The sequence below is a fragment of the Trichoderma harzianum genome, assembly GCF_003025095.1.
Source record: "Trichoderma harzianum CBS 226.95 unplaced genomic scaffold M431scaffold_5, whole genome shotgun sequence".
Lineage (NCBI taxonomy): Eukaryota > Fungi > Ascomycota > Sordariomycetes > Hypocreales > Hypocreaceae > Trichoderma > Trichoderma harzianum.
Genome location: NW_020209253.1, coordinates 111,929 through 136,015, shown reverse-complemented (window position 1 = coordinate 136,015; position 24,087 = coordinate 111,929). Strand labels below are relative to the sequence as shown.

General features: G+C 50.1%; 6 protein-coding genes across 6 annotated transcripts; 3 read left to right on the top strand and 3 right to left on the bottom strand.

Annotated features, from left to right (window-relative positions):
* Positions 1-2,350: 2,350 nt before the first annotated feature.
* M431DRAFT_84205 (hypothetical protein) lies at positions 2,351-4,084 on the top strand (the record flags this gene model as incomplete). Its single annotated transcript, XM_024923410.1, has 5 exons — positions 2,351-2,419; positions 2,495-2,961; positions 3,026-3,080; positions 3,119-3,533; positions 3,612-4,084. The coding sequence occupies 5 exons, from the start codon at positions 2,351-2,353 to the stop codon at positions 4,082-4,084; spliced, it is 1,479 nt and encodes a 492-aa protein (XP_024775000.1).
* Positions 4,085-4,185: 101 nt separating this feature from the next.
* M431DRAFT_506997 (hypothetical protein) lies at positions 4,186-6,716 on the bottom strand. Its single transcript, XM_024918901.1, has 5 exons — positions 5,160-6,716; positions 4,826-5,110; positions 4,607-4,771; positions 4,534-4,551; positions 4,186-4,479 (listed from the first exon to the last, which is right to left on the bottom strand). The coding sequence occupies exons 1-5, from the start codon at positions 6,685-6,687 to the stop codon at positions 4,226-4,228; spliced, it is 2,250 nt and encodes a 749-aa protein (XP_024774999.1). The 5' UTR covers positions 6,688-6,716; the 3' UTR covers positions 4,186-4,225.
* A 4,615-nt stretch (positions 6,717-11,331) lies between these two features.
* Positions 11,332-13,730, top strand: M431DRAFT_493763 (hypothetical protein; the record flags this gene model as incomplete). Its single annotated transcript, XM_024917152.1, has 4 exons — positions 11,332-11,371; positions 11,490-11,950; positions 12,284-12,528; positions 12,665-13,730. The coding sequence occupies 4 exons, from the start codon at positions 11,332-11,334 to the stop codon at positions 13,728-13,730; spliced, it is 1,812 nt and encodes a 603-aa protein (XP_024774998.1).
* Positions 13,731-16,005: 2,275 nt separating this feature from the next.
* On the bottom strand, positions 16,006-16,605 carry M431DRAFT_64855 (hypothetical protein; the record flags this gene model as incomplete). Its single annotated transcript, XM_024921671.1, has 1 exon — positions 16,006-16,605. A coding segment is annotated over one exon (600 nt), but the record flags the coding sequence as incomplete, so codon positions are not given.
* Positions 16,606-19,472: 2,867 nt separating this feature from the next.
* Positions 19,473-20,688, bottom strand: M431DRAFT_83626 (hypothetical protein; the record flags this gene model as incomplete). Its single annotated transcript, XM_024923333.1, has 3 exons — positions 19,473-20,166; positions 20,227-20,480; positions 20,623-20,688. 3 exons carry the CDS (start codon positions 20,686-20,688, stop codon positions 19,473-19,475), a joined length of 1,014 nt encoding a protein of 337 aa, XP_024774996.1.
* Positions 20,689-21,376: 688 nt separating this feature from the next.
* M431DRAFT_83835 (hypothetical protein) lies at positions 21,377-23,648 on the top strand (the record flags this gene model as incomplete). The annotated part of the gene is made up of 4 exons (XM_024923359.1): positions 21,377-21,571; positions 21,670-21,970; positions 22,032-22,573; positions 22,638-23,648. 4 exons carry the CDS (start codon positions 21,377-21,379, stop codon positions 23,646-23,648), a joined length of 2,049 nt encoding a protein of 682 aa, XP_024774995.1.
* Positions 23,649-24,087: the final 439 nt, after the last annotated feature.

Here is a 24,087-nt window from a genome sequence, read left to right as displayed (position 1 = left end):
ACAGTCATATTCACAGTCATATTCACAGTCATATTCACAGTCATATTCACAGTCATATTCACAGTCATATTCACAGTCACAGTCACCGCAGCAGCAACAATGATGACATGCAGGAAGCTTTGACACGGATGTATGTTTCACTCTGAGACATCTCAGATTCCCGACAGACTCCCGATGTCTCATCTCGGGTGGCAATTGAGCCCAACCACTCCCGCCCTTGATGAAGATTTTTTTCCCGCAATAAGCGACGCTTCACTAGCACGCACGCACATCATCGGAAATGAAGTCCAGTCATTGTTCCCCTCTACAACTTTTGCTAGTATCCGCGTCGCGGGCATCGCGGCTTCGCCCGCTCGGCTTTCATTTCAAGGCGCCGAGCTACTTTAAAATGGCCCACAAAATTCGCCGCCAAGAACGATGCCACCAAAGGAAAAGGCAGATCCCGAGACATTTGTGACGCAGAGTGACCGACGAGAGCTTTACAGAAGCCGGCCGGCGGATGTCGGGGATGGAGTCTTTGTGTCTGTTACTTTGTAGCATGAATGTGAGGATGCATGTACTTGGCAGTGAATGAGTGCATGTGTGTTGGTGAATGAGGAGATGAGAGAATGACACATCTGCAAGAGCATGAATAGAAGTGTGCACACCATCAATTTAGACATACATTTTCAAATCAATTTAGTGTTCACTGATATCGTTTAGCCATTATCAACTTACCTATTGGATTTGTTGTGCAGGAAGGCCCGTTTACCTCACGGCTGGTGATGACTTGATGATATCTGATCCCAATGCCAAGCTCTTACCCGGAACTGTATTTTGAAAGCCGCCAAATTGATGAACGATGGAACAATTTTGGTTTCGCATCTTGGAAAAGGTTTATCTAGACTTGAATAGGCGGTATAGGATAGAATGTAGTCGATTAGAGGACTGGCATATCACGATGCCTCTTTTTAACGGTCTCTTCCGATTTACAACTTTGTTGTGAAATGACAACCAACGATAGAAGCAAGAGTAATGAGCATCACTCCAGTCACCGAGACATATGCCCAGGTGTAAATTATGTACATGTAGTTATCTCCATAAATCAGACAGCTCTGCTGATATAATCGTTGTAAGTACGGAGTAGGTAGTTATACTGCTGCCGTGAGTTGTTGCATATAGGTTATCTCTTCCCTCCTGCATCAAGCCGTCAGATTATACGAGATATGCTTGGCAAGACAAAATAAACAAATAACATTGGAAATTAGCTTATCTGATGCTGATCCGGGGTCAGCGTTACATTGGCGAGCTCCGTCCGATTGCCGATATTGTTGTTTTACCCGCCCCCATCTCCATTGTCCATAGATAACCTCATGTATGTATTTAAAGCCAGAAAGCCAGAGGCCAGAAAAGCAAGACCGTAAAGTGGATAAGTATATACATTTTGCAATAGAAGCACTGAGTAAACTTAGTAGTACTTTTATAGGGGAACGCCTGTCCAGCCAGCATCCGAATTTCACTGTATAGTTACAATAGCAATTACTAGAGAAATATAGACATAATAGCAGTCATTAAGGAAATATAGATAAAGTAGTGAATATTAGCAAAAAATATAGCTATAGTAGAAGATACATGAAAAAACAGGCGTATAATTGAACGCGTGGGTGTTCGAAGCCTTCCCTCTCTCGGGTTTTCTGTCCTCTGCTTGGTATTATACCGCAATCCTCACCAACGTCACCACAAGTACATAAACGCCCATAATCCCCATTCAACCCTTTCCCACTCCGCTCTCTTCTCTCAAGAATTAGTGCCTTCAATCACCTCAATTCCAGCCAGCCATCTGCCTCTTATCGTCATTGGCCCGCCAAACTCCACGTCCATCTCCAAAACCCGCGATGTGACGCTACGCTGCCAGCGCCGTTCACGAGACGCAAGAGCAGGGATTCATGAGAGCTGAGAGAACCTGGAGATCCTCAAAAAATCTCCACCACAGCTTCCAAACGGCCAATCTTCATTCGCCCGGCTATCACCACGTCCCTGTTTCGGCAGTTGAACCATGGGGTTCGCTTGGCACGAACACGCCGTCTTAGACGAAAGCTTTGACAGAGACGCTTGGATCTCCCCGCATTCCTACCGCGGGCGGTGGTGCGACATTGAAGATTTTCAAAAATCTCGTCAATACAACTTCTTTTGTGCTCTAAGAATTGTCTTTTTACAAAAGTTATTGGGCTTGAGGGTGAAAGATTGAAGCGCGTGGGCACAGTCAATTGGCTGTGATTAAGTACCTGTATCGCTGCCTTCATCCTTGGAACCATTGACAAACAACGACTTGTTATATTCTGAAAAGATCGGTGAAAAGATAACTTCCAATATGGATGCAAAGCTGGAAGAAGCGGCAGCTTCGCAGCAAATAGACGTTGATGTCGCCGTCCTCAAAGATGTAAGAAAAACTCATCCCTCCATCTCCCTACCATACGACAAGAAGATACAAGTCAACTAACACTCCCTCTCCAAGGAACTCCCACCAACCCAGCAGGGCCCCATCACAGAGGCAGAAAAGAAGCTTCTCTGGAAGCAAGACACTCGCATCATCCCCATCTCCGCCGGCATCTACTTCCTCTGCTTCCTCGACCGCTCCAACATCGGCAATGCAAAGGTCCTCAACGTGTCGACCAACGACGACCTGCAACACACCGCCAACATGAGCAACAAGCAGTTCAACGTCGCCCTCATGGTCTTTCTCGTTGCGTATGCCGTCTTTGAAGTCCCCAGCAATATCCTGCTCAAGAAACTGCGTCCGAGCCGGTGGCTGGCCTTTTTGATGTTTTGCTGGGGCACTATTACCATGTGTATGGGTGCTACGAATAGCTTTGCCAGTGTGACGGCTGTGAGATTCTTACTTGGTGTGTTTGAGGCGGGTTTGTTTCCGGGACTGGTGTATTACTTGACGTTTTGGTATAAGCACGATGAGCGGAGTGTGCGGTAAGTTGCCTGGATTTTTACACATGTACTCTGAGACTGCTTTGCTGATATATACCCTTGATAGAGTTGCTTTTATTCTCGCCTCCGCGACATTAGCTGGAGCTGTAAGTCTGATGGTAGTTATCTCATTCATACCGTGCACTGACATTGTTCACAGTTTGGCGGAGCCATCGCCTATGGCATCGGCCACATGAACCAAGCACAAGGCCTCGCCGGATGGCGCTGGCTCTTCATCATCGAGGGCATTCCCTCCTGCTTGTCCGCATTTCTCGTCTTCTTCTTCTTGCCCGACTACCCAGAAAGTGCCACCTGGCTATCCGAGCCGGAAAAGGATCTCGCTGTTCAACGTCTCTTTTACGAGGGTAGCAAAGGCCATCATCCTAGTATGACTTGGCAGGATGCCAAAGCCACGCTCACTGATTGGCGTCTGTATGCTCACTATCTTATTTACTTTGCCGTCAGCCCGCCGTTTGCCAGTCTTAGTCTGTTTTCGCCGTCTATCACAAGCGGTCTTGGATATGTCGACCTGAAGGCGCAGCTCATGACTGTGCCCCCTTGGGCTGTTGCCTACGGTGAGTCTTTTTCCCAGACAGGGTTCAGTGACGATGGAATAGAACTTCATGTGCTAACGGGAGCTGGTGTTCAAACAGTTTGTCAAGTCCTCGTCGCAATCTCAGCAGACCACTTCAATGCCCGTGGACTACACGCCGCGGGTGCTGCCTTGGTCGGCGCCATCGGATTCATAATCTCTGCCGCTCTACCAGCGACCTCATACAAGTCTCGCTATGGAGGCCTCATCCTCGCTACCGCAGGCTCATTTGCCAGCATCCCACCCATGCTGGGCTGGCTGACGTCGAATGTCGTCAGCACCGCCTCCACGGGACTGGCAATTGCCATCAACGTGAGCATCGGTGGAGGGCTTGGGCAGATCCCGGGCGTGTGGATTTACAAGGCGGATGAGGCGAAAAGGGGCTATCCTACAGGTCATTGGACAAATGCAGGATTTCTGCTGCTCGTTGTGGTAGTGTGTCTTGCACTGAGAGTCTTTTATGGGCGTAAGAATAAGGCTTTGATCGCTCATGGAGAGAGAGAGGGCGTGTCTGTTAGACTCTACAAGCTCTGAGATGACAAGTTCGTGTTAGTTACAACATGGATTTTGGAGATAATGGTCGACGTGGATCACTTGAGTGAGAGCGTATAGGTGGATTGAAAGAAGAATAATGAAGTTTGCTTGCTATGAATCGCTAATGCCAGTGATAACTACCTATAGGTATAATACTTTCGCTGGGCAAGGGTATATCAGTTCGAAAAAAGTCTTCATCAAATCATTCAACGCATTTGCTTCCAACCTGCCTCTTAAAGTACTCTGGAACTTTTGCTGTACCCTCATTCTCGTGAACAGCTCAATAATCTCACTTTTTGTGAAAAGGGGGTGGTTAGATGCTCCCTTTCTTAAGCCGAGTTCGTTCACCACCGCCTCTCGACACTTTGTTGCGAGTGTTTCGATGTCTCGGATTCCTGTGTTTTATCAGAATGCTGACAGGCCCTGGAAAGTTATGATCAAAATCTTACCGCATTCTTGTATACGACCTATAGATAGCTCAGCCTCGGGAATATAACTTGCTTCAGACCAAAGGGAACATACTGTTAAAGGCAAGGATCCGAATCATCCTAAAATTCTCGGCGCCATTCTCATCCATTGTGATTTTCCATGATAGCTCATAACCTGGCTTCTTCTTCAACTTATTGTCATTGTCAACGGCAACTTTCATTAGGATATTCAGCTTGCTAGGTTTAATGATATGTTGCGCTATTATGGCCTATTAGAAGGTATTCATATTAAATGAAAGCAAAGTCCACTTGCCTCTGGCGATTATATCTTCGGGTCCTTCGTCATTGACGTTCTGTGGTTGGGCGTTCTCCTCGAAGCGCCGGTCACCTGGACGTCGTACAATTGTGTCTCTCCAGTGTTTTGTGTACAACCAGAAACGATGAGAGGGAAGTCGAGTGTATGCGTCCATGAGGAGATTGCGATTTCTCTCCCGCAAGGTTTCGTCCAGCCCCTTCGACCACACATCAATCTTGATCCGCAATCTCATCATCAAGTAAACCTGCCTCAAATCTTTTATAATCGTTTGCTTAGATCCACCTGAAACTCTCATCAGTAAAGGTAGAAATGGTCTTGAAAATCGAATCACCTAGACTATTGTAAATCTGCATGAATTTGGTTGAGTTATCATCTGGAATGCAGTCTAGGAGTTCAGGAAACAACTCAAATAATCCCTTTTGTAATAATTGATGCTTGATGTCATTTCTTATCTTTGAAACGTCAATTTCTTCCCAAGTAGGTTCCTTGTCGGAGCCCAATTGTTTCAACACTGCAGCCAGCTTCAGCAAATAGAGGCGTCTCCCGTCACCCGGAAGAGAAGTGACACGCTTTCCGACCCAACCAGGCTCCGTGAGATACCACTCGAGAGTTTGGCGAAAAGACTCCTTGGATCGGAATATCACGCTGGTGCAGGAGCTCGCATTATCCAGGAACACACAGTGGATCTTGTTGACATGGTGTGTGTCGATGGGGAAAAAGCTGAAGAAAAATTTGTGATGACGCTGCAGAGAAAAATTTTCATCTTGGAACTGTAAAATACCCTTTGTTTTATGGCTATAATTGTTGTCGGGTTTCGTGATTGGAAGATCGGCTAGGGTGGAATTGACATCGCTTCCGTGGAACCTCTCTACTGCCAGAGACCATAGCATCTCTTTCTCAGCCTTGACTCCGGGGAGAGAGTCTTCCTCTGGCGATGGAAGTATGAAGTTCCGAAGCACAATCATTAGCTTCGGAGATATGGGAGCAAACTCGTGGAAGTTCGTCCAAGCCCCTTCTTTAGACTCTCCAGTCTCCAGGCTGACGAAGCATTGAAAGGCCCCTTCGGAAACATGGTAGCAGTTGTCGGTAAGAAGGAACTCATCTTGAGCATTAGAAGGGGTGCATATGGCCATGAAAAAGGACTGGCAATGCATAATGGCCCACTTCGCATCGTCCGGATACATGCGTTCTGGGAGTTCTGATATCCAGTTCAACTCATCATCCATATCCAGCTCAATGATGGTTTTGATGTTATCGAACCATACGTCGATAGGTCTTTCAAACCCTTTCTTCTGCATGTATTCAAGCATCTTCTCTCTATCATTGGCGTCGTACTCCGATGCGGTCTCGTGGTTATAACGCCCGTAGAAGGTTGGCCCACGGTATTTCATGAGGAAAAGAAACTTTCTGACAAGGTTCCTTTCGTCTCGTGTAATCCAGATGCCTCGATGACCTTCATCAAAAGCTTTCGTGATATTTCGAAAGATTCTGCTGGTCCTTGACTCGACTTGGCTGAACATCATCTCCACATGCTGCTGCTCTGCACATGGTTTGTTTGTATCCCGATACATGTCAGTCTTGCCAAGTATTCTCTTTACTGGTATCTCTATGACTTCTGGCGTTTCAGAGAACAAGTCCACGCGGTTGACGGTAGGATCCGGTTTATAGCGTCTTTTCTTCCCAGCTCTACGGCCGGCAGAGGTAGCCGAGCCATTTTTAATAGGGACACATGCATCAACAAAATTCTTCAGAAGAAATTGTGGAACAAAGTGATGATATTGCGACGGCACGTTCTCCGGCGCCTTGATGCTCAAATCTTGTTGAGTTGACGCACTGTCCTGTGTTGACGCATTGGGCATGTTGGGCATCATCGTGAAGTGGCATGTCAAGATCTCCGAATTTTTTTTAGAATAGGCAGCGACAAATGGTATCTACATGTATACAACGCTGAATTCGCGCACCGTCAATTATTCCGAGTGCACCTATCATGTATCATACAATGCGACGAATCAACTGGATGTATCTACGGCTGCTCGATGGCGGTACGTATCGAAGTCCATGTGTGCATGGATGTACAGGTGTACGCACGATGTAAGTAAGTGCATGAATGGTTTCTTGATGTCTAATTCAAAGGGCAACAACAAGCCCATATAGTATGAACTTCTTAACTAAGGATTTAATAAGTTGCTTCTATAACCTACCAAGCGGTGGACAGAAAAACCGAGACCGAGAAGATTTCGAACACCCACGAGTTGAATCATGTACCTACAAATAGAATAGCTGCTATATCTACGAATACATTTCCCTACTAACTGCTACTATATCTATATTTCTTCAGTGACTGCTAATATATTTATATTTCTCTAGTAACTGCTACTAGATCTGTATTTCTCTAGTAACTGCTGCTATATTTATATAAAAAAAAAGATTCGGGTGCTGGCTGAATACTATAGGCGTTTCCCTGCAAAAGCACTACTTGATGAGTTAATTAGGTGCTCATATTACTAAATGCAAATGTATATACCTATTCATTTACTAGTCTCGCTTTTTCTGACCTTCGCTTGCCTACCTACCGTATTATTTAGGACATGGGGTGATGGATGTATTGCATCGTGTCCAGCCGATCAGAGCAATCATGTGTGTTACTCTTAGAAACATACACGCCTTGATGCCCTTACTCTCACATGCTGTATTCGAGTCATGATTGGTGTAATACACTCGACTTTCGATATATGTATTGTGCTTGAAAAAGGTGGTGGTCCAGAATCTCTATGCTTGTCTGCCTGCTTACTACGGCCGACTTGTGTATATCTTGACGAGTCCATCGGATACTACTCATATAGGAGACTTGTAAGAGCCGCAGCCAATCATCAACTGCAGTATCTCAGATGCCATATATCGATTCTAGCTTCAGTGATTATAAATGGCCCGCCACCGGCCCAGATGCTCCGGTGCCAGATGCATGTCGCAGCGCACCATCCATTGACAGTAAGTTCGATCACTGGCATCGAGGCTTGGAGCCGGGAACATGTCCCGCCTACCCGCCTCGACCCCTCGGAATGATGCTTCTTGTAGATCCCCTGTGGCAAATGATAGCATAGACTTACCTCCCGGAGAGATTCTGGCCAACTATGGGCTTAACTTTCAACATCAAACAGCATGTCTCACCTTTCACCTTGTGTACATGCTCAGACACATCACACTATATCTTTCAGGTGTGCGATCGGCTTTGCACCCGCATTGAGGCGTCGTTGCGCACCACAGCCTCTCTTCTCTTAGGTGAAGATTACCGGAGATAGTAGCCGCGCGGTCCATCTGGGGAGCAATGACGTGGAGAGTTCTCAACTCACGGAGTGCGCAGGAAGTCTGCATTCGCATACTGATGTCATGTACAACCTTCTCCAACGGCCTAAAATGACTCGATTAAGTTGCAAAATTCTAGAACAAAGACGCAGTCCTAGGGTGCCATGGTGTTGAAGCAATGGTTCTTCCGTGGCTCTAGAAAAGATGTTGGTTTGGACTAAACTAGAGGGCCATGGCAACGTCATGGTCATATATCTAGAAACGACGTGAATAGAATCAGCCCGATGTGACCATACCGGTGAATGTGGTGACCACAGCTACAAATAGAACATATCTACCTACCTAGTTGGTACGTATGAACGCAATAATCTAATTTAGAGGTTAATTGTATCAAGCTGAACCTTTGTTGCCCATGCTACATCCGTGATGCCTTCATGAGTTCATGCAATTATCAATCATCAATCAGGTACGCGGCTACGATTCGAGCTCCACTGTGACGTAGGTAGCCTAACGCTTGAGTGGACAATGAAGGCAATCCTGGAGAGTTGTAGATAGGTACCATATTCCCCAGGTTTGTAGGGAATATAGTTTTCTTTTGTTATTTTTGGTTTCCTATTTCGCTCATTTGTTCAACAAGCTCTGCCATGATGCATACGTAACGTAAGCGAGAGGATCGACAGGTGTGCATATCCATACCCGAGCCAAGGAAGCTTGATCAAGTGGGTGCACGATTCCCAAGTGAATCCGGAGATGGCATCAATCCAAAAACGAGCAGATCCGCAATGAAGCGATTCACGCTCGTCTCTCCCATGATCTTTATGCCATCCCATCCCATTCCAGCCGAGTCCTGCAAGTTGCTTCAGCTTGAATCGTCTCAGGCACCAAAAGTAAAATAAAAAACCGAGTAGCCGAGACATGTCACAGCCCTGCAGAGGCGATACAGAAGCAAGGCAAATGTACTTGATGCCCGCCTTCAATGTCTCTCGGGCACGGCGCCGGCGCTATTGGTCGCGTGGCGCCGCACGAGAAATAGAGAAATAGAGATGACGTCGATTGCGGCGTCATAATCGCGGATCAAAACCGCGGCCCCGCCAAAACCGCCCTGGCACCTGCTGCATGTGCCTCCCCTCCTAAGTACCTGCTAGCAGAAGATAGCTTGTAGCTGGCTGAGATCGTGATGGAGCGATACTTGGTTACGGTGGTATTTGTGCTCCATGCTGGCAGATTTGCTTTCTGCCCAGTGCCTTGGCATGGGTCATATACATGTGTACATTATGTATATGCGCGTCTACAGTATGCTGATGTATCAGACGCAGAGGAGACGAAGAGTTAGTTTCCCTGGTAATTGACACCAGACGGCGGGTTCCTTGCTTTGGCTCTGCTTGCAGGCGGCAGATGGAGGAGGCTGGCAAAGCATCAGGCACATACTCGTAGATACTTGTCCTCACGGGACAGAACGGAGCAAAATGGACACGTCGGATCAGGTGTCGAGAAAGCATCCGCCCGTGTCGACCGAGACTTCACTTGGATTCGATGCATGACACGCCGCGGTGGTGCTCCTTTTGGCGGCTGACTGCACCTCGCCACCGGCATTGCAAATCAAACCATGGATGTCCATAAACATTGAATCCTCCTGCTGTCCCGTACCGCACCGTACCGTACCAGACTGCCGTACAGACTACCAAGGTACGGAGTACTCCGTAGTCTCGAATCCGCCCTGCGGTTGAATCTGCACGTTCTGCTGCACCCTGCAAGCCCTCTGCGGTCTCGACCCGTGTCCGTAGCGTTGCCCAATGCCTGAGGGCCAGAATATCCTGCTGAATGAACGGGGCTGGCCAGGTCCAGGCAGGTCTAGGCACTTACATCTACCTACCAGGCTTGCTAGGTAGCCCGTGGAGTAGTATTTGATCATTGATGAGTAGCAGGCTACAGGTAGACTAGTGAGTGTCTAGTCTACCTGTAAGCAAGATTACCGCCCGGCACAGGTACCAACTGCATTTGCTTCGTGTCGTACTGATCTTGTTTTTCACCTGCAGATGGGACGTGGAATGTGACCCGGCTCGACTTGACTTGTGCCTTCTGGCCTCTTCCATCTACGCGTCGTGCATTTGCAGGTCTTGGGACATGTACGTTCATTCCATGGCACTGTCCCGCAGGCCAAGCAAGTCCATGTAAAATTGGGTGATGAAACAGCCGTTGCTGTTGGGTTGGGTGCGTCATCAACACCCAATTTTTGTAGTACTTGCCTAGTACATGGATGCGCATGACGGTACATGTAGAGCAAGTAGGCAGCAAGGCGAAGCTCAACTCGCGTCAGAATACTAAATAGAATAAAATATAATGATAATTCAATTTAAAGATGCCATGCCCCAGCCTCGTCTCCAATCACGCCCTCTTCTCCCTCTCTTTTCTTCTCTTCTTGTCAGTCCCCCCTCGATGGCCCGCTCTGTTTAGCTGCCAAGTCTTCTGCAACAACAGCTGCCGAGAAACAAGCACCAGCACCAGCACTAAAAAAAAAAAATTCTAGCACAACCTAAGCATTACATACCCACTACCAGGTCCTGTTTAGCTGCTGTCTGCTAGCCTCTTGCAGGCGCAGCAGCCGCACGTCACTTCCACCCACTTGGATTTACCGTGCTGGAACCATCCAGTCAGTCACTAATAAGTCCCTACACCACCTTCTTCCCATCCGCTGGAGCAATTCTCTTTCCTCTTCTTCTTCTCATCCTTCTCTCATCTCATCATTTCTTCCACCTTGGCCAGCGAGCAAATTCTCTCCTGTTCACCATTTCAAATCGCTTTGCCCGTCTGCTTCGACCCAGCTTCGCCTCTCCGTCATAGAGCATCTGTCAGCCTAGAAAGGGGAAAAACCCAGGCAAAAAAGTACCACCACGTTTTGCTTGCTTGCAAACTCATTTTAAAACCCCGCATCATCGCACACCATCCGCGCAGAACCCACGTTGGGCCATTTCTCGCTATCAGACACTGCTACAGTTTTCCCCCATTCATCTCATAATCTGACCTTCGGCCAAACACGCTGAGCTTGTCTATTTCTCATCATTTTTTCTTCTCTATTCGCCAAATTACAAGAGTACTGAAGAAGGAACATTTCAATTGCGCAGCATAGAATCAATCGTCCGCTGGCTCTAACTTGTTCCTTTCACCGCGCCGTCGCTCGTCAGCGGCGCCTCTATTCAACCATGTCTACGATTCAACAGCTCAAGAACTTCATTCGCCATGGTATGACCAAACTCATCATCTTTCCCAAAGTCTCTTCTTTTGATTTGATACTGTGCAGCTGCAGTTTTTTTTCTTGAAAAAGTACCCAATGTAGTCAACTAACTGAACTTGGTGCCAGGCAAACAAGCACGCACTACTTTTCCCGAAGAATCGCGCAAGAATGAGGCCCCTCCTCAATCTATACCACAGCCGCCCCCAGAGAAATCTGTTCCAACAGGTCCTGTGTATGGCAATCCCGCCGAACACCAGGAGCCCCTAGGAGCATACTCGGAAGCACCTGGCGATCAGCAGAACCGCGCAGCACAGGCTGGCTATGCCGCAGCTCATCACGCCGAGCCTGCCCAAGTCAATGGCACCAAGGGCATAAGAGTTGACGAGGCAAACCTGGCCCAAATCATCGCCGAGGAGAATGCAAGCAAGAGCAAATTCCCGAAGTATCCCGATTTGGATCGATGGGAGCTTCTCGAAAAGATGGGCGATGGTGCCTTTAGCAACGTCTATCGTGCACGCGATTTGCATGGAGAACATGGCGAGGTGGCCATCAAGGTCGTGCGCAAGTACGAGATGAACCGCATGCAAGTAAGTTGTTCGATTTGTTTATCTTCTTCTTTTCCTAGTTGTTGTTGTTTTGCCATGATATCCGATTTCCTTAGCTGCCTCGTCTCTTACTCCATCCCGCTCTTACCAACCACGGGGGGGTGTTTCCCCTGAAATAGGGAAATAAACATTTACATCCAGATTTCAAAAAGATTCCAAAGGCTGCAGAGGTGCGACATTTTAATTTCCTATCTTGACATCCTTGGTCCCTCTTCCTGAGGGTACTTACCATACTGCGTACACGGAGCCAGAAGTTGTGGCCTCGAATGCATGGACACGATGGCGCGAAACTACTGATGCTAACTGCCAGTCTAGCGCTCGAATATCCTCAAAGAGGTTCAGATCATGCGCCAGCTCGATCACCCAAACATCGTCAAGCTCATCGAATTCTCCGAGTCCAAGCAATACTACTACATCGTTCTGGAGCTGGCCCCCGGTGGCGAGCTGTTCCACCAAATCGTACGACTGACCTACTTCAGCGAAGAGCTGTCTCGCCATGTCATCGTCCGGGTCGCTAGAGCGCTCGAGTACCTGCACGAGGAGAAGGGCGTTGTCCATCGGTGAGTCTTCGCAGCACCTCGTCTCATTTCTAAGCAAGCCAGACAAAAGTAGTGGGACAGGGGTAGTCCCGCTCTGACGTCATGACTTCACCTTTTGCCCAGACAAAGGCAAACCTGTGCTGACACATCCTTGTAGTGACATCAAGCCGGAGAATATCCTCTTCAACCCGATCCCCTTCGTTCCATCCAAGCACCCGAAACCCAAGCAGCCAGGAGATGAGGACAAGGTCGACGAGGGCGAGTTCATCCCCGGCCTGGGAGCTGGAGGCATTGGCGAGATCAAGATTGCCGACTTTGGTCTCTCCAAGATTGTTTGGGAAGCACAGACCATGACTCCCTGTGGTACTGTTGGCTATACTGCTCCCGAGATCGTCAAGGATGAGAGATACTCAAAGTCGGTCGACATGTGGGCGCTAGGCTGCGTTCTCTATACTTTGCTCTGCGGGTTCCCACCCTTCTACGACGAGAGCATAGAAGTTCTCACCGAAAAGGTTGCCAAGGGCCAGTACACCTTCCTATCGCCGTGGTGGGACGACATCTCCTCGTCTGCCAAGGACCTCATCAGCCATCTTTTGACGGTAGATCCCGACAAGCGTTACACCATCAGAGAGTTCCTTGCCCACCCATGGATCCAGGAGGTGGGACCGACTCCCCGAGACGAAAAGGCTTCCGGAATGGTGCCGCTTAAGCAATTCAGCGCTGCGCAGTTCGAAGAGTCCGGCAAGCGATACGACTTCCGATCTCCTGCAGCCGTTAACCTTCGCGAGGTGTTTGATGTCAGCTATGCCGTCCATCGCCAAGAGGAGGAGGCCAAGAGAAGAGCGCAAGTCGGTGCGCGAGCTGGAGGTGCCGGACGTCCGCTTGGAGGCCTCAGTGAAGAAGAAGAGGAAGAGGAGGAGGAAGAAGAGCATAGCGATGTCGACAACATGGACGTCGACAATGATGCCAACAACAAGACCCAGGCCCTAGAGCAGAGAATGCAAAGAGCCAACATCCAGGATCATGACAACACCCAAACCCGTGGCCGCGAGCGGGAACGAGCTGGCGAGAAAGGCTATGGACAACATTCAGCAGCCGTGGCCGCTGCTGCGCGACAACAAGTGCGGGAGAGGCAACGCCAGAAGGGCGCGTTTGAGCTCAACCTTGACAATGCAACGCTACTGGGGAAGCGAGGCAAGAAGGTTGCCGTCATGGGAGCATAGAATCTCGACGTGGCGGAATCATCGAGGCCTGCTACACCGCAGGGAGTAGCTGCCGTTGATGGGATTTTTGACATTGACGTGTCACCTGCTGCAAGCGAGTCCGTAGGGCAGGAGGCCCCATCGACTCGCAAGCAGGAGTCCTTTATACGCGACATTTTACAGTCAGGCATTGCGAGCGCAGTGGACAAGAAAGAAAATGTGCCCGTCGCATTAAATGGGACGCATACGGCTTGACGCCGTTCCAAGAGGCGTATTGGAGTAACGTGGCAACGGGACGGAAATGTTCTGAGCGTGATTTTTTTTTATATCTTTTGTATCCAACTTGCTCCATCTTGTAGAACAAGGAAATGGAAGACCAGAGGATTTGAAGTTTTTTTGTAGGGCAAATTTTAAGACTGGGCAGGGAGTTTAGGCACTTGCGTTGTGAGTGTGTATTTTGTTGGTTTCTTTTTTCTAATCAAAATTTGACTACCCGTACGGATACATGGTACGGAGGCATTTGACTATACTATTCAACTTGCATACGTTTCTTGGTTCCTGGTTTACTGTTTCTGTTTCTGTGTTAACATATCGTAGTTTACTAAGTAATACCCTGAAGACATATAAGTGTAGGACAGGAAAGATGGTGAAACAAATGGTCCAGTCAATGGATATAGTGCCCAGTAGGATTCTGACAGCTCGCAGTTCCCAGTGACGCCCCCCCTTTCTATTGTACAGATGAACTATCAATCTATGGTTATGGATGTGTTCGAAAAAAGCTCGCTCTTTTTTTTCGGCTGCTTTCACATTTTTGCCGCGTCTTTCCCCCCTTTGCTCGATATTCTTTAACTCTTAATTCTTGATTCTTGAAAATTGTGTGTTTGCGTGTTTTTTTCTTAGCATGAAATTGTCATCCCGTCTCTTCTTTGCAGCATCAATCTCCTGATTTCATCAAAAATATTAAAGAGCTTCTCTGTGTTCATGTCATGCGTAAAAAGAAACCCTCTTCCCCCTTCCCCCCAAAAGCCATATCCGTATTTCCATCAAATCGTTTCATTCTTGGTACAAAAGAACTCCGCCATGTAAAAAAAAAAAAAAAAAAAAAAATGAGATAGATAAGGGAAAAAAAGTTGAAACGACAAAATAAGTTGGCTAAGAGAAGAGAAAACAAGGAAAAGGATATCGTGGCCAAGTTGATTACCGGTCATTCTGGACGGCAGGAAGACAAAAGGAAAATAAGAAAGGAATCCAAAAGACAGAAAGGAAATTAAACCAAAATCCGTAGATTTGGCTCTCCGGCCCATGACGCACCCAGCGTTGGGCAGTGAAATAGAGGTTTGAAATAGGACGAAATAAAATTGGCGCGCTGTCAAATCGATCGTGTGTGTAGGTAGTTTGAGTATATGTTGTTCTCTCTTGGTTCAAAGACAGAGATTGAGATTGAGATATTGATAGTGATGGTGATATGGAAATAAGCTCATGGCGAAATTCATGGCGGATATGATAATCATGTCCACGACCTTGTATCCTGGCGATTCGATAATGCCCTCCTTGGTAATGGCGGGGGACCCAGTGGCCGTATATGAGGAATAGAGTTTGCAGGAGAGAGCGGGGGGTAATGGTGAAAGGATGAAAAAGGCGGCGGTGGCGGCATCTGCGCTGCAGGCGATATCAAAGGCGACGCGAGAATGTACTGAGGCGAGAATGCGCCGGCCGAGTGGGAGAATTCCGAGTCAGAGGTGGAAGGAGACGAAAATGTCGACATCATAGGCCGGACGCTCGGTAAACGCTTGGTGACTCTGCGAAGGGATGGGGTCGTGCCGTTCTCGGAATCTGAGAAATCTGAACCGTGGTAGCTGTGCCGGGTCTGGCTGGTCTGGCTCTGGCTGAAGGCCGGGTTATAGTTGTTGGCGAAGTTCTGGCCGTAGTTCTGGCCGTAACCTTGGCCAAAGCCTTGGCCATAACCTTGATTGTAGCCTTGGCCATAGCCCTGATTGAAACCTTGACCGTATGGCTGGCCATATCCTCCTTGCCCGTATCCTTGGCCATATCCTTGGCCATAATTCTGGCCATAACCTTGGTTATAGTTCTGACCGTAGCCTTGGCCGTAGTGCTGGTTATAGTTTTGGCCGTAACCGTAGCTGTGATTACGGAGGTGACCATTGCTGCTGGCGTTATTGAGGCTGTAGTTGCTGCTGGCGTTGTTGAGGCTGTAGCGGCTTGCCGCGGTCCGGGCCCGCGGCCGTGGAGGAGGCATGCTCTGCTCATCGGGCTGCTGCCAGTCCATGAGGCTGCCGTCGCCCTGAATCTCAAGCCCGGCAGCTTGGAAGAGCGGCACGGTCTCGGGGTAGGACAGTGTAAAGGGGATCCAAAAGGAGCGGTTGACGATATCGCGCGCGCGCTCCGGCGTCAGGCGCTGCACCGGGTCTGTGGGCGGGATCTCAGCCATGCGCTTGAGGGTCCAGGCCAGGTACCGCGCATAGAGGGCCTGGCGGTCGGTGGACGACGAGTGCAGGCGGAAGACGTAGCTGCGAGCAATGGTATTCGCGATGCTGGGCAGCGTCACCATGCTGGCCTGGCCGGGTCCGATGCGCACCACCTCGAGCGCCTCGAAGCCGTTCTTCATGAACTTGATGCACACGGGGCACGAGCGGCCGCTGGCGACGCGCACGCTGAAGCCGTCGGGGTTGTCGGGCAAGGGCGTCATTCCCTTGGCCAGGGCCCAGCAGCGGATGGCCTCCTTGGACTCCTCGGGGCAGGTGATGCTGACGTGGTCGGGCGAGTATGCGCGGTAGCCATAGTAGATGAGGGCGGCGGTTCCGCAGACGGCGTAGGGAATGTGGTCGAAGAGGCGGCCGACGCAGTCGATGACCTCGTTGACGGTGGCCACGTCCATCATGGTCATGGTCTACGGCGCTCTGTTTATTTCGGATTCGGATTTGCGGCTTCAGCAGGGGAAGAAGCGACGTGCTGCCGCTCCAATGTTTGTTGAGGCTGGTGACGATGCTCGGCTGGCAACGCTCTTGGTGTTTTCGACAACTCGCCGGCACCACCACGGCCACCACAACACGACGGGCTCTGTTGGTGAAGCGGTGGTGGCGATCGCAGGGCCTCGGGTAAATAGTCGTCAATAGTTCGTAAGGTAGTTGTAGACGTTAGAATGCACAGGCAATGCTGCGGACAGTACAGTAGAAATGCTGGGTGGATGTAAGTTGTAGCGGGACAGGCGCTGCTTCTGCTAGTCGCTCAAAGACCCCCCGTAGCCCGACGCACGAAATGCCGGCGCAGGGGAGGATGCGAAGATGCGATGCTTTTTTTTCTTTGTTGTGGCTCCTGCAGGTGATTGATGGCGACGGCGATGACAGCGGCCACAGCGCAGGACAGGACAGGGGCTGGAGCGAGCAGGGTTAGGACCAGACAGGCCAGACGCTATGCAACTTGTGGTGATGAGACGCTGTGCTCTCCAGTCATTGAAGGCCGAGTCGAGTCATTCAGTGAGAAGGATTGAAGCCCGTTCGCCACGCTGAATTGTCGTGTCGCGTCGCAGTGAAGGCAGCAGCAGCGGCAGCCTCAACCATGCTGCTGAGCCGATTGAGCTGGGCCGAACGAACAAATGAAGTTTGTTCGATGCAATGCATGTCTTTGAAGAAATGATTTCTGGTTCGACTGGATGCAAGCGTGCGTTCGCTGCGCCGCCCCCTGTAAGTTGTCAACACTGTACGGAGCTGGCGTGGATGCGTAGCCGCAGCGGCCTGGAGAGTTAGCGGGCCTCAGTTGGTCCACCGGTCCGTATTAGTGGTCTTCCGCGCCGCTGTTGCAGCAGCACTGGAGCTGGAGCGGTTGGCAGTGGTCCATAGAGTTGCTACCTGCTGTGTAGTGCTAGTGTAACTCGTGCATACGGTATACGTGGAGGTGATACCCAAGAAATACCTACTAAGCAGCAAGCCAGCCCAATGGCAGCGCCCTTCTTCATTCGGTTCCGTGTGGTTACTGCCGGGAGGCTGCACGCCTCTGCCGCAGCTGATGATATTGATTTGACTTAGGCGCCGAGGCCGTCGTGAATGGCGGGAATCCAGCGGTGCGGCACAGTGCGTGGCACGGCCTCTGCTGCACGCAACAGCTAAAATGGGCTTTTGACGGGCTTGAGTGGACGGGGGACCGTGTGTGCTGCAGCAGCTTGAAATCCTGCTCCAGTCTTTGTCCCACAGCACAGGGAGGGCCCCCTTGTTCTTGTTTTTCGTCCCGGTGCCTCGTTTAGCACGCACTGGGGCTGCCTTTTGACTATTTACTGTTTGACCAGGTATGAGTTGTTGATTGATCATGTTCATTCACGGGTTGATGTCATCAAAAGGTACCGAGTTCAAAGCGCTTTGTTATTTTGGGTGATTGATACGAGTACGAGTGTGCCTGGAGTAGGTAATCACGACCTGATACACCAGACTACTCCTCTCCTTACCTAAACACCATGTCCCTCCCATTTCACCATTGCATCCATCAATTCTTTCTGCTGCATAGTATTTCTTTTACACACGTCCAACTTTTTTCTTTGCAGCCGCATCCATCTTCTTTCGTCCAAGTACATACTCAACCATTCCCCATCCAACTCGCAATATGCAAGCCCGCAGTAGCCGCACAGTGGTTGCTTGATACCCACCGCCAGACTCCCCCGATGAATCAGCCGTCATCTGAGACCGTGGCCTGTCGCCGCCAAATGCACTGATTGGGCCCCGGACTCTGCGTGCCTTCCAGGGGGTCCCAGCTTGCCCTCTCAGGCGCTCCGGAGACGAGAATCCATCCATGCATTCTATCTCACAAGGGACAAGGGGAGGGAGGGGTCGAGGGGTCTGAGGGCTGAGTCGCCGCCAATCGAACCAGCGCCGCCTGATGCCAAAACCACCCGTGTGACTGCTGCCAAGATGCATCCCAAATGCCCAAGCGAGACACAACTTGCAGCTTTTTTTTTTCTGTCTTGGATGAGTGGCGAACCAACACAAGGCAAGACAGGGAAACGTAATACTATGCGTCGTTTCGTTTCGTCGTTGGCATACTAACCTCTTCTTCTTTGTCTTTTTTTGTTGGGGGTTCGCATATGCCGATGCAGTGTCACTCAATAACGCACATCACGATACACATGAAGCGGTCAATTCCAAATCCTGCAAAATCCAGTCACTGCATCATTCTAAAATTTCCTTTGCAGTCCTTGCCAATGATATCATCGCCAGAGTTGGCAAACACACCACACTACGGGGCACCGTTGCCGTTAATACGCAACCACCTATTCTACTAACAGCTCAGCCCAACCGCAACCACAACCACAACTTACAACCTGTCAAGCACAGAAAAATTAAATCCCAACCGGATAAAAAAAATTAAACTTCATTAAATAGTGACATGTCATGAATCGTGCTGCCCGACGACAGCTTCATGTCCTGGTGCAAGGGAGCCCAAGCATTCCTCCAGAGAAGCGACAGCAACGACAGAGGCTATAAGCTCATGGTCACGCAAAACCACCATCTGACCGGCCTAGAGACCCCCAAGTGGTCAGAGTCGCCCATCTTTCGCGGCTACGCTTCTCATAGCCCCGCGTTCTTCCGACCCCGACTGCAACGGCGGTGTGCGAAATTTTCTACAGTCCCCTCTCCTCAAGCATAAGGCGTGCCCCAGCCAGCTACCATGTGAGTGTGTGTGTGCAGCAGCGGTAGCACCGAAGATATAGTGCGAGCGGGTGATGATAATGGCTGCCCTCCTTGCTTTGCTACTCGTCTATAACTCTTCCTCCGTCTCCATCTGATCGCCGTTGGATTGGGCAGCCACCCCTAGAGCTCCATTCTTCTTGGGCATTGTCGCCTCCTTGTCAATCATCTGCCTTGACACCGACACGATGTTGTCTTCGATCAGCTCTTGACCAACGTCCTCCAAGTGCTTCTTGGGATCCAGCTTGCCAACGTAGCGGGTCTTGAGCTGCTCCTTAGTCAGCTCCGTCTCCTCCTTGACTCTCTTCTCGTAGCCATCTGCCAGGCTGACCAGCCTCTGCAGCCGCTCCTTGTTCTTCTGTCCCTCCGTCCGGAAGTCGTCCATCTCCAGAGCTTCTGTCCACACGTGCTTGTGGAGGTTCATCAGCATGTTCTCTTCCAGCGCCGTCTTGCGGTAGTTGATCGCAATCGAGTAGTAGTGTCGGTTAAGTCCGTGGATCAGCGCCTGGATGGACGGCTTGTTGAGGTGGCCGAGGTTGCTCGTGCTCTGACGGGGTTCTTGGCCCATCATCAGAAGTTGGGGGTTGATGAGTCGGAAAGCATCAATCACAACCTTGCCCTTGACCGACTGAATGGGGTCGACGACTACTGCCACCGCACGCGGGTTCAGTTGCTCAAACGATTGCTGGGTGTTGATATCAACCGATGACAGCCAGCAGCCAAAGCCAGGGTGAGAATGGTACCATCCGACGACTGATTCCGGTCTGTCCACCTTTGTTAGCCACAACTGTTGCAACACCTCCGCTTGCCGGATGTCGGCCTACCTTCCAGTTTGTCTCAACATATCCATCATCTTGGTCTGGAACACAGGGTCGACAGCCTCGACACTAACGCCTGTACCGCTCTGTGGCATGGCAAACACGTCCATGACCTTGACTGTGAAATCGTCGACGAACTCGCCCAGCATCAGGCCCATGACTTCCATCGGCACACCGGCGCGGCCGTGCCGGAGCATTTTCAGCAGGGCCAAGGATGAGATGTAGACGGTTTCCGAGTTATCAATTAGGCTGGTGTTGTCCTGTAACATGCCTCATTAGCCACCTGTTTTCTTCTTCTTCCCTCTCTATCCTTTCAGATCCATCTCGGTTGCTCAATTTACCAAAGCCCACCGGGGATGCGAGAGCTTCGAGCAGTGTAATGACGGATAAAGGAAAGCTTACTGTGCCAGGCGTAACTCCTCCCAAGCCCATGCCACCTCCGCCCAACAAGTTCCTGAAGCGCTCCATGGTCTAAGGTGATGGGAATTGAAAATGTGTATAGAGAGAAGTGGAGAGAAATTGAAATGAAAAATGTCGCGGCGGTGCAGCAGCAGGTGTGTTGCGTTGTTCAAAGCTTGATGTTTGGAGGCTGCTAGGTAGGTAGGGAGCCCAGGCCTTGACTTAGTAGCTAGCTGCTGATATCCAAGTTGACGCAGTTGTTCGGCAGCCTGCTACCAGGGTCGATTGCTGAATAATGCCATCACGTGAATCGCCGCTGCGAGTCCCGGCATCTTGCGATTGGTGTGGAGTACATGCGGAGCCCGTACAAACTGTATGATGCAGCTTAGTATCTTTCTGCTGGGCCAATCCGAAGCCGCTACTAGATGACAAACATTGATAAAACTTACAGCCTTGTCGCCGCAACGTTTATCCGCGTCTCTGCGCACTCAGTACCGGCCTTGCTTTTGGCTGCCGCGCTTCCCTTACAACTTTCGCCGGCTACCATTTACGGTCAACTCAGCTCAGCTTTCTCTCACTTTCTTCCTCAGCAACACAAACCATGCGGAGGTGCCTTTGACAAAACATCAATCGCACTGCCGCTTCATCTAGTTTCTAATTTTTCTTATCCTATCAAACCGGCATCAATCACAATTCTACCGACCGACGCCACTCGATCTCTTACAGACAGCTCCTTGCATTCTTGCAGCTTTTTCAAATGGGTGACAGCAACATGGCGGGACTCGGCTCGGTGGCCCTCAACGGGTCATCGCCGAAGAAAGTCGCCTACTTTTACGATTCTGATATTGGAAACTACGCCTATGTCACCGGCCACCCCATGAAGCCTCATCGCATTCGATTGGCCCACAGTCTGATTATGCAGTACGGCCTCTACCAGAAGATGGAGATTTACGTATGTGACGCAACACTCTTGTCCCCTTTCCTTTTCTTTCATCCGCCGTCTTTGGTCTATCAAATTTGTCGTGAGATGTTGGCTAACATGGCAAACAGCGCGCCAAACCGGCCACCCGCGGCGAAATGACCCAGTTCCATACCGACGATTACATCGACTTCCTCCAAAAGGTCACCCCTGACAACATGGATAGCTATATGAGAGAGCAGGGCAAATACAATGTCGGAGATGATTGCCCCGTGTTTGACGGCCTTTTCGAATTTTGCGGCATCAGTGCCGGCGGCAGTATGGAGGGCGCAGCGCGTCTCAACCGACAAAAATGCGACATTGCCATCAACTGGGCTGGCGGCCTGCATCACGCCAAGAAGTGCGAAGCCAGTGGTTTCTGCTACGTCAATGGTGCGTTTTGTCTACTACGGTCGCCACCATGAGCATACCCAAGCTGACTGACTGACTACAGACATTGTTCTCGGAATCCTCGAACTTCTTCGATTTATGAAGCGCGTGCTCTACGTTGACATTGACGTTCACCACGGTGACGGCGTCGAAGAGGCTTTCTACACTACCGACCGTGTCATGACCGTGTCATTTCACAAATACGGCGAATATTTCCCGGGTACCGGCGAGCTGCGTGACATTGGAATCGGCCAGGGCAAGAACTACGCCGTCAATTTCCCTCTCCGCGACGGCATCACCGACGAGTCGTACAAGTCCATCTTCGAACCTGTCATTGAGAATGTCATGAAGTACTTCCAGCCAGAGGCTGTTGTCCTGCAGTGTGGCGGTGACAGTCTTTCCGGCGATCGTTTGGGCGCCTTCAACCTGAGCATGGACGGACACGCTAACTGCGTCAACTTCGTCAAGAGCTTCAACCTGCCCACATTGGTCCTCGGCGGTGGTGGCTACACCATGCGCAATGTGGCTCGCACCTGGGCATTTGAGACCGGTGTCCTGGTTGGCCAAGAGATGGACCGGGCCCTACCATATAATGAGTATTACGAAGTATGTCCCAACAGGCACTGTTTACCACTTTTCTCGTGATTTTGTAAGCTAACAAAACGACCAGTATTATGCTCCCGATTTTGAACTTAATGTTAGAGCATCCAACATGGAAAACTCCAACAGCAGGGAGTACCTGGAGAAGATTACCGCTGCCGTCATTGATAATCTCCGCCAGACCGGCCCCGCCCCATCAGTCCAGATGCAAGATGTTCCCCGTAAGTTTGGTGGCATGACTGATGAAGAGGAAGCCGAGCTGGACGACCTTGATGAGGACGAAAACAAAGACGTCCGAATGACTGAGCATCGCTTCGACAAGCGTATCCAACACGAGAACGAATTCGAGCCCAGTGATGATGAAGACCTGGCTGCCGAAAATGGAGTGACTCCTCGGAATGGCAACAAGAGAAGCTATACAGATTTCCGCAAGGGAGAAAATGAGGACAACAGCGCGCGCGCTTCCCCTGCCGTTGCTGCTGACGCTTCTACAAATGGCGGTGCTACCGAAGGCCCAGCTGCAGAGGATTCTCAGGATATCAACGATGACACCATCGAAGACTTTGCTGCAGGCGAGCAGGAGAAGGCGTATGTTGATAAGAAGGCAAAGTCTAAGGAACCCGAAAAGGAAAAGGAGACCGAGAAGGAAGGTGAAGAAGAAAAGGAAGCCGAGAAAGAAAAGGAAGAGGCCAAGGTGGATGAGGATGGAGATGTTGGCATGGCTGACTCGGAGCCTAAAGAAGAGATGACCATCAAGAAGGAGGATGTTGAGCCTGAACCGGCGCCGGAGCGAGTCCCCAGCAAGAGCCCCATGGTGGAGGAGAAGACGACAGAGGAATCAGAAACGACCGCTGCCCCTGCTCCTCCCACCGAGCCTGCTGAACCTGCTGACACTGCCGAGCCTGCTGAAGAAGCAGTTGTTCAGGAAGCGGAAAAGCCTTCTGAGGCCGAGCCAGAGAAGAAATCCCCCGAGCCATCTTCCGATGCCAAGGAGAAGGAGGCGGAGGCCACCGACGCCATGGAAGTTGACCAAGAAAAGGATGAAGAGGAGCCAAAGAAAGCCAGCACACCCCCCGCCTGAGTCTGTACCAGCATGAAAGACGCATAGGGGGGAAAGGGCATACCAGCGATTTGGTTTATACGGAGTATCTCTACTCCAGTTCGATTGATGCAAATCACATTGTAGGACAATGGGAATCGGGGCGAGGGAGGCGTTTCCGGCGTGAGGGATACTGACAGGCCAAACGACAGATGGCCATGAGAGCTTGAGCCATCTGTCAGTGTCTCTTTCTAACTTTCAGTTGGTTCATCTGTTTTCTTTTTCTGATTTACACACGGAGTCTATATCAAGAGCGTACAGTAGAATAGTATCACAGTTTATTCAATACTAAAAATGTCTATTAATTGAACATCTCTAAGCCGTGGCAAATGTACCTTGTACCCTCTGCCTCGCGATCGTCGCCCCGCCCCCACCAGTACATGTACATATTGAGCAGCCACCGAAATTCTCCCGGCATGCA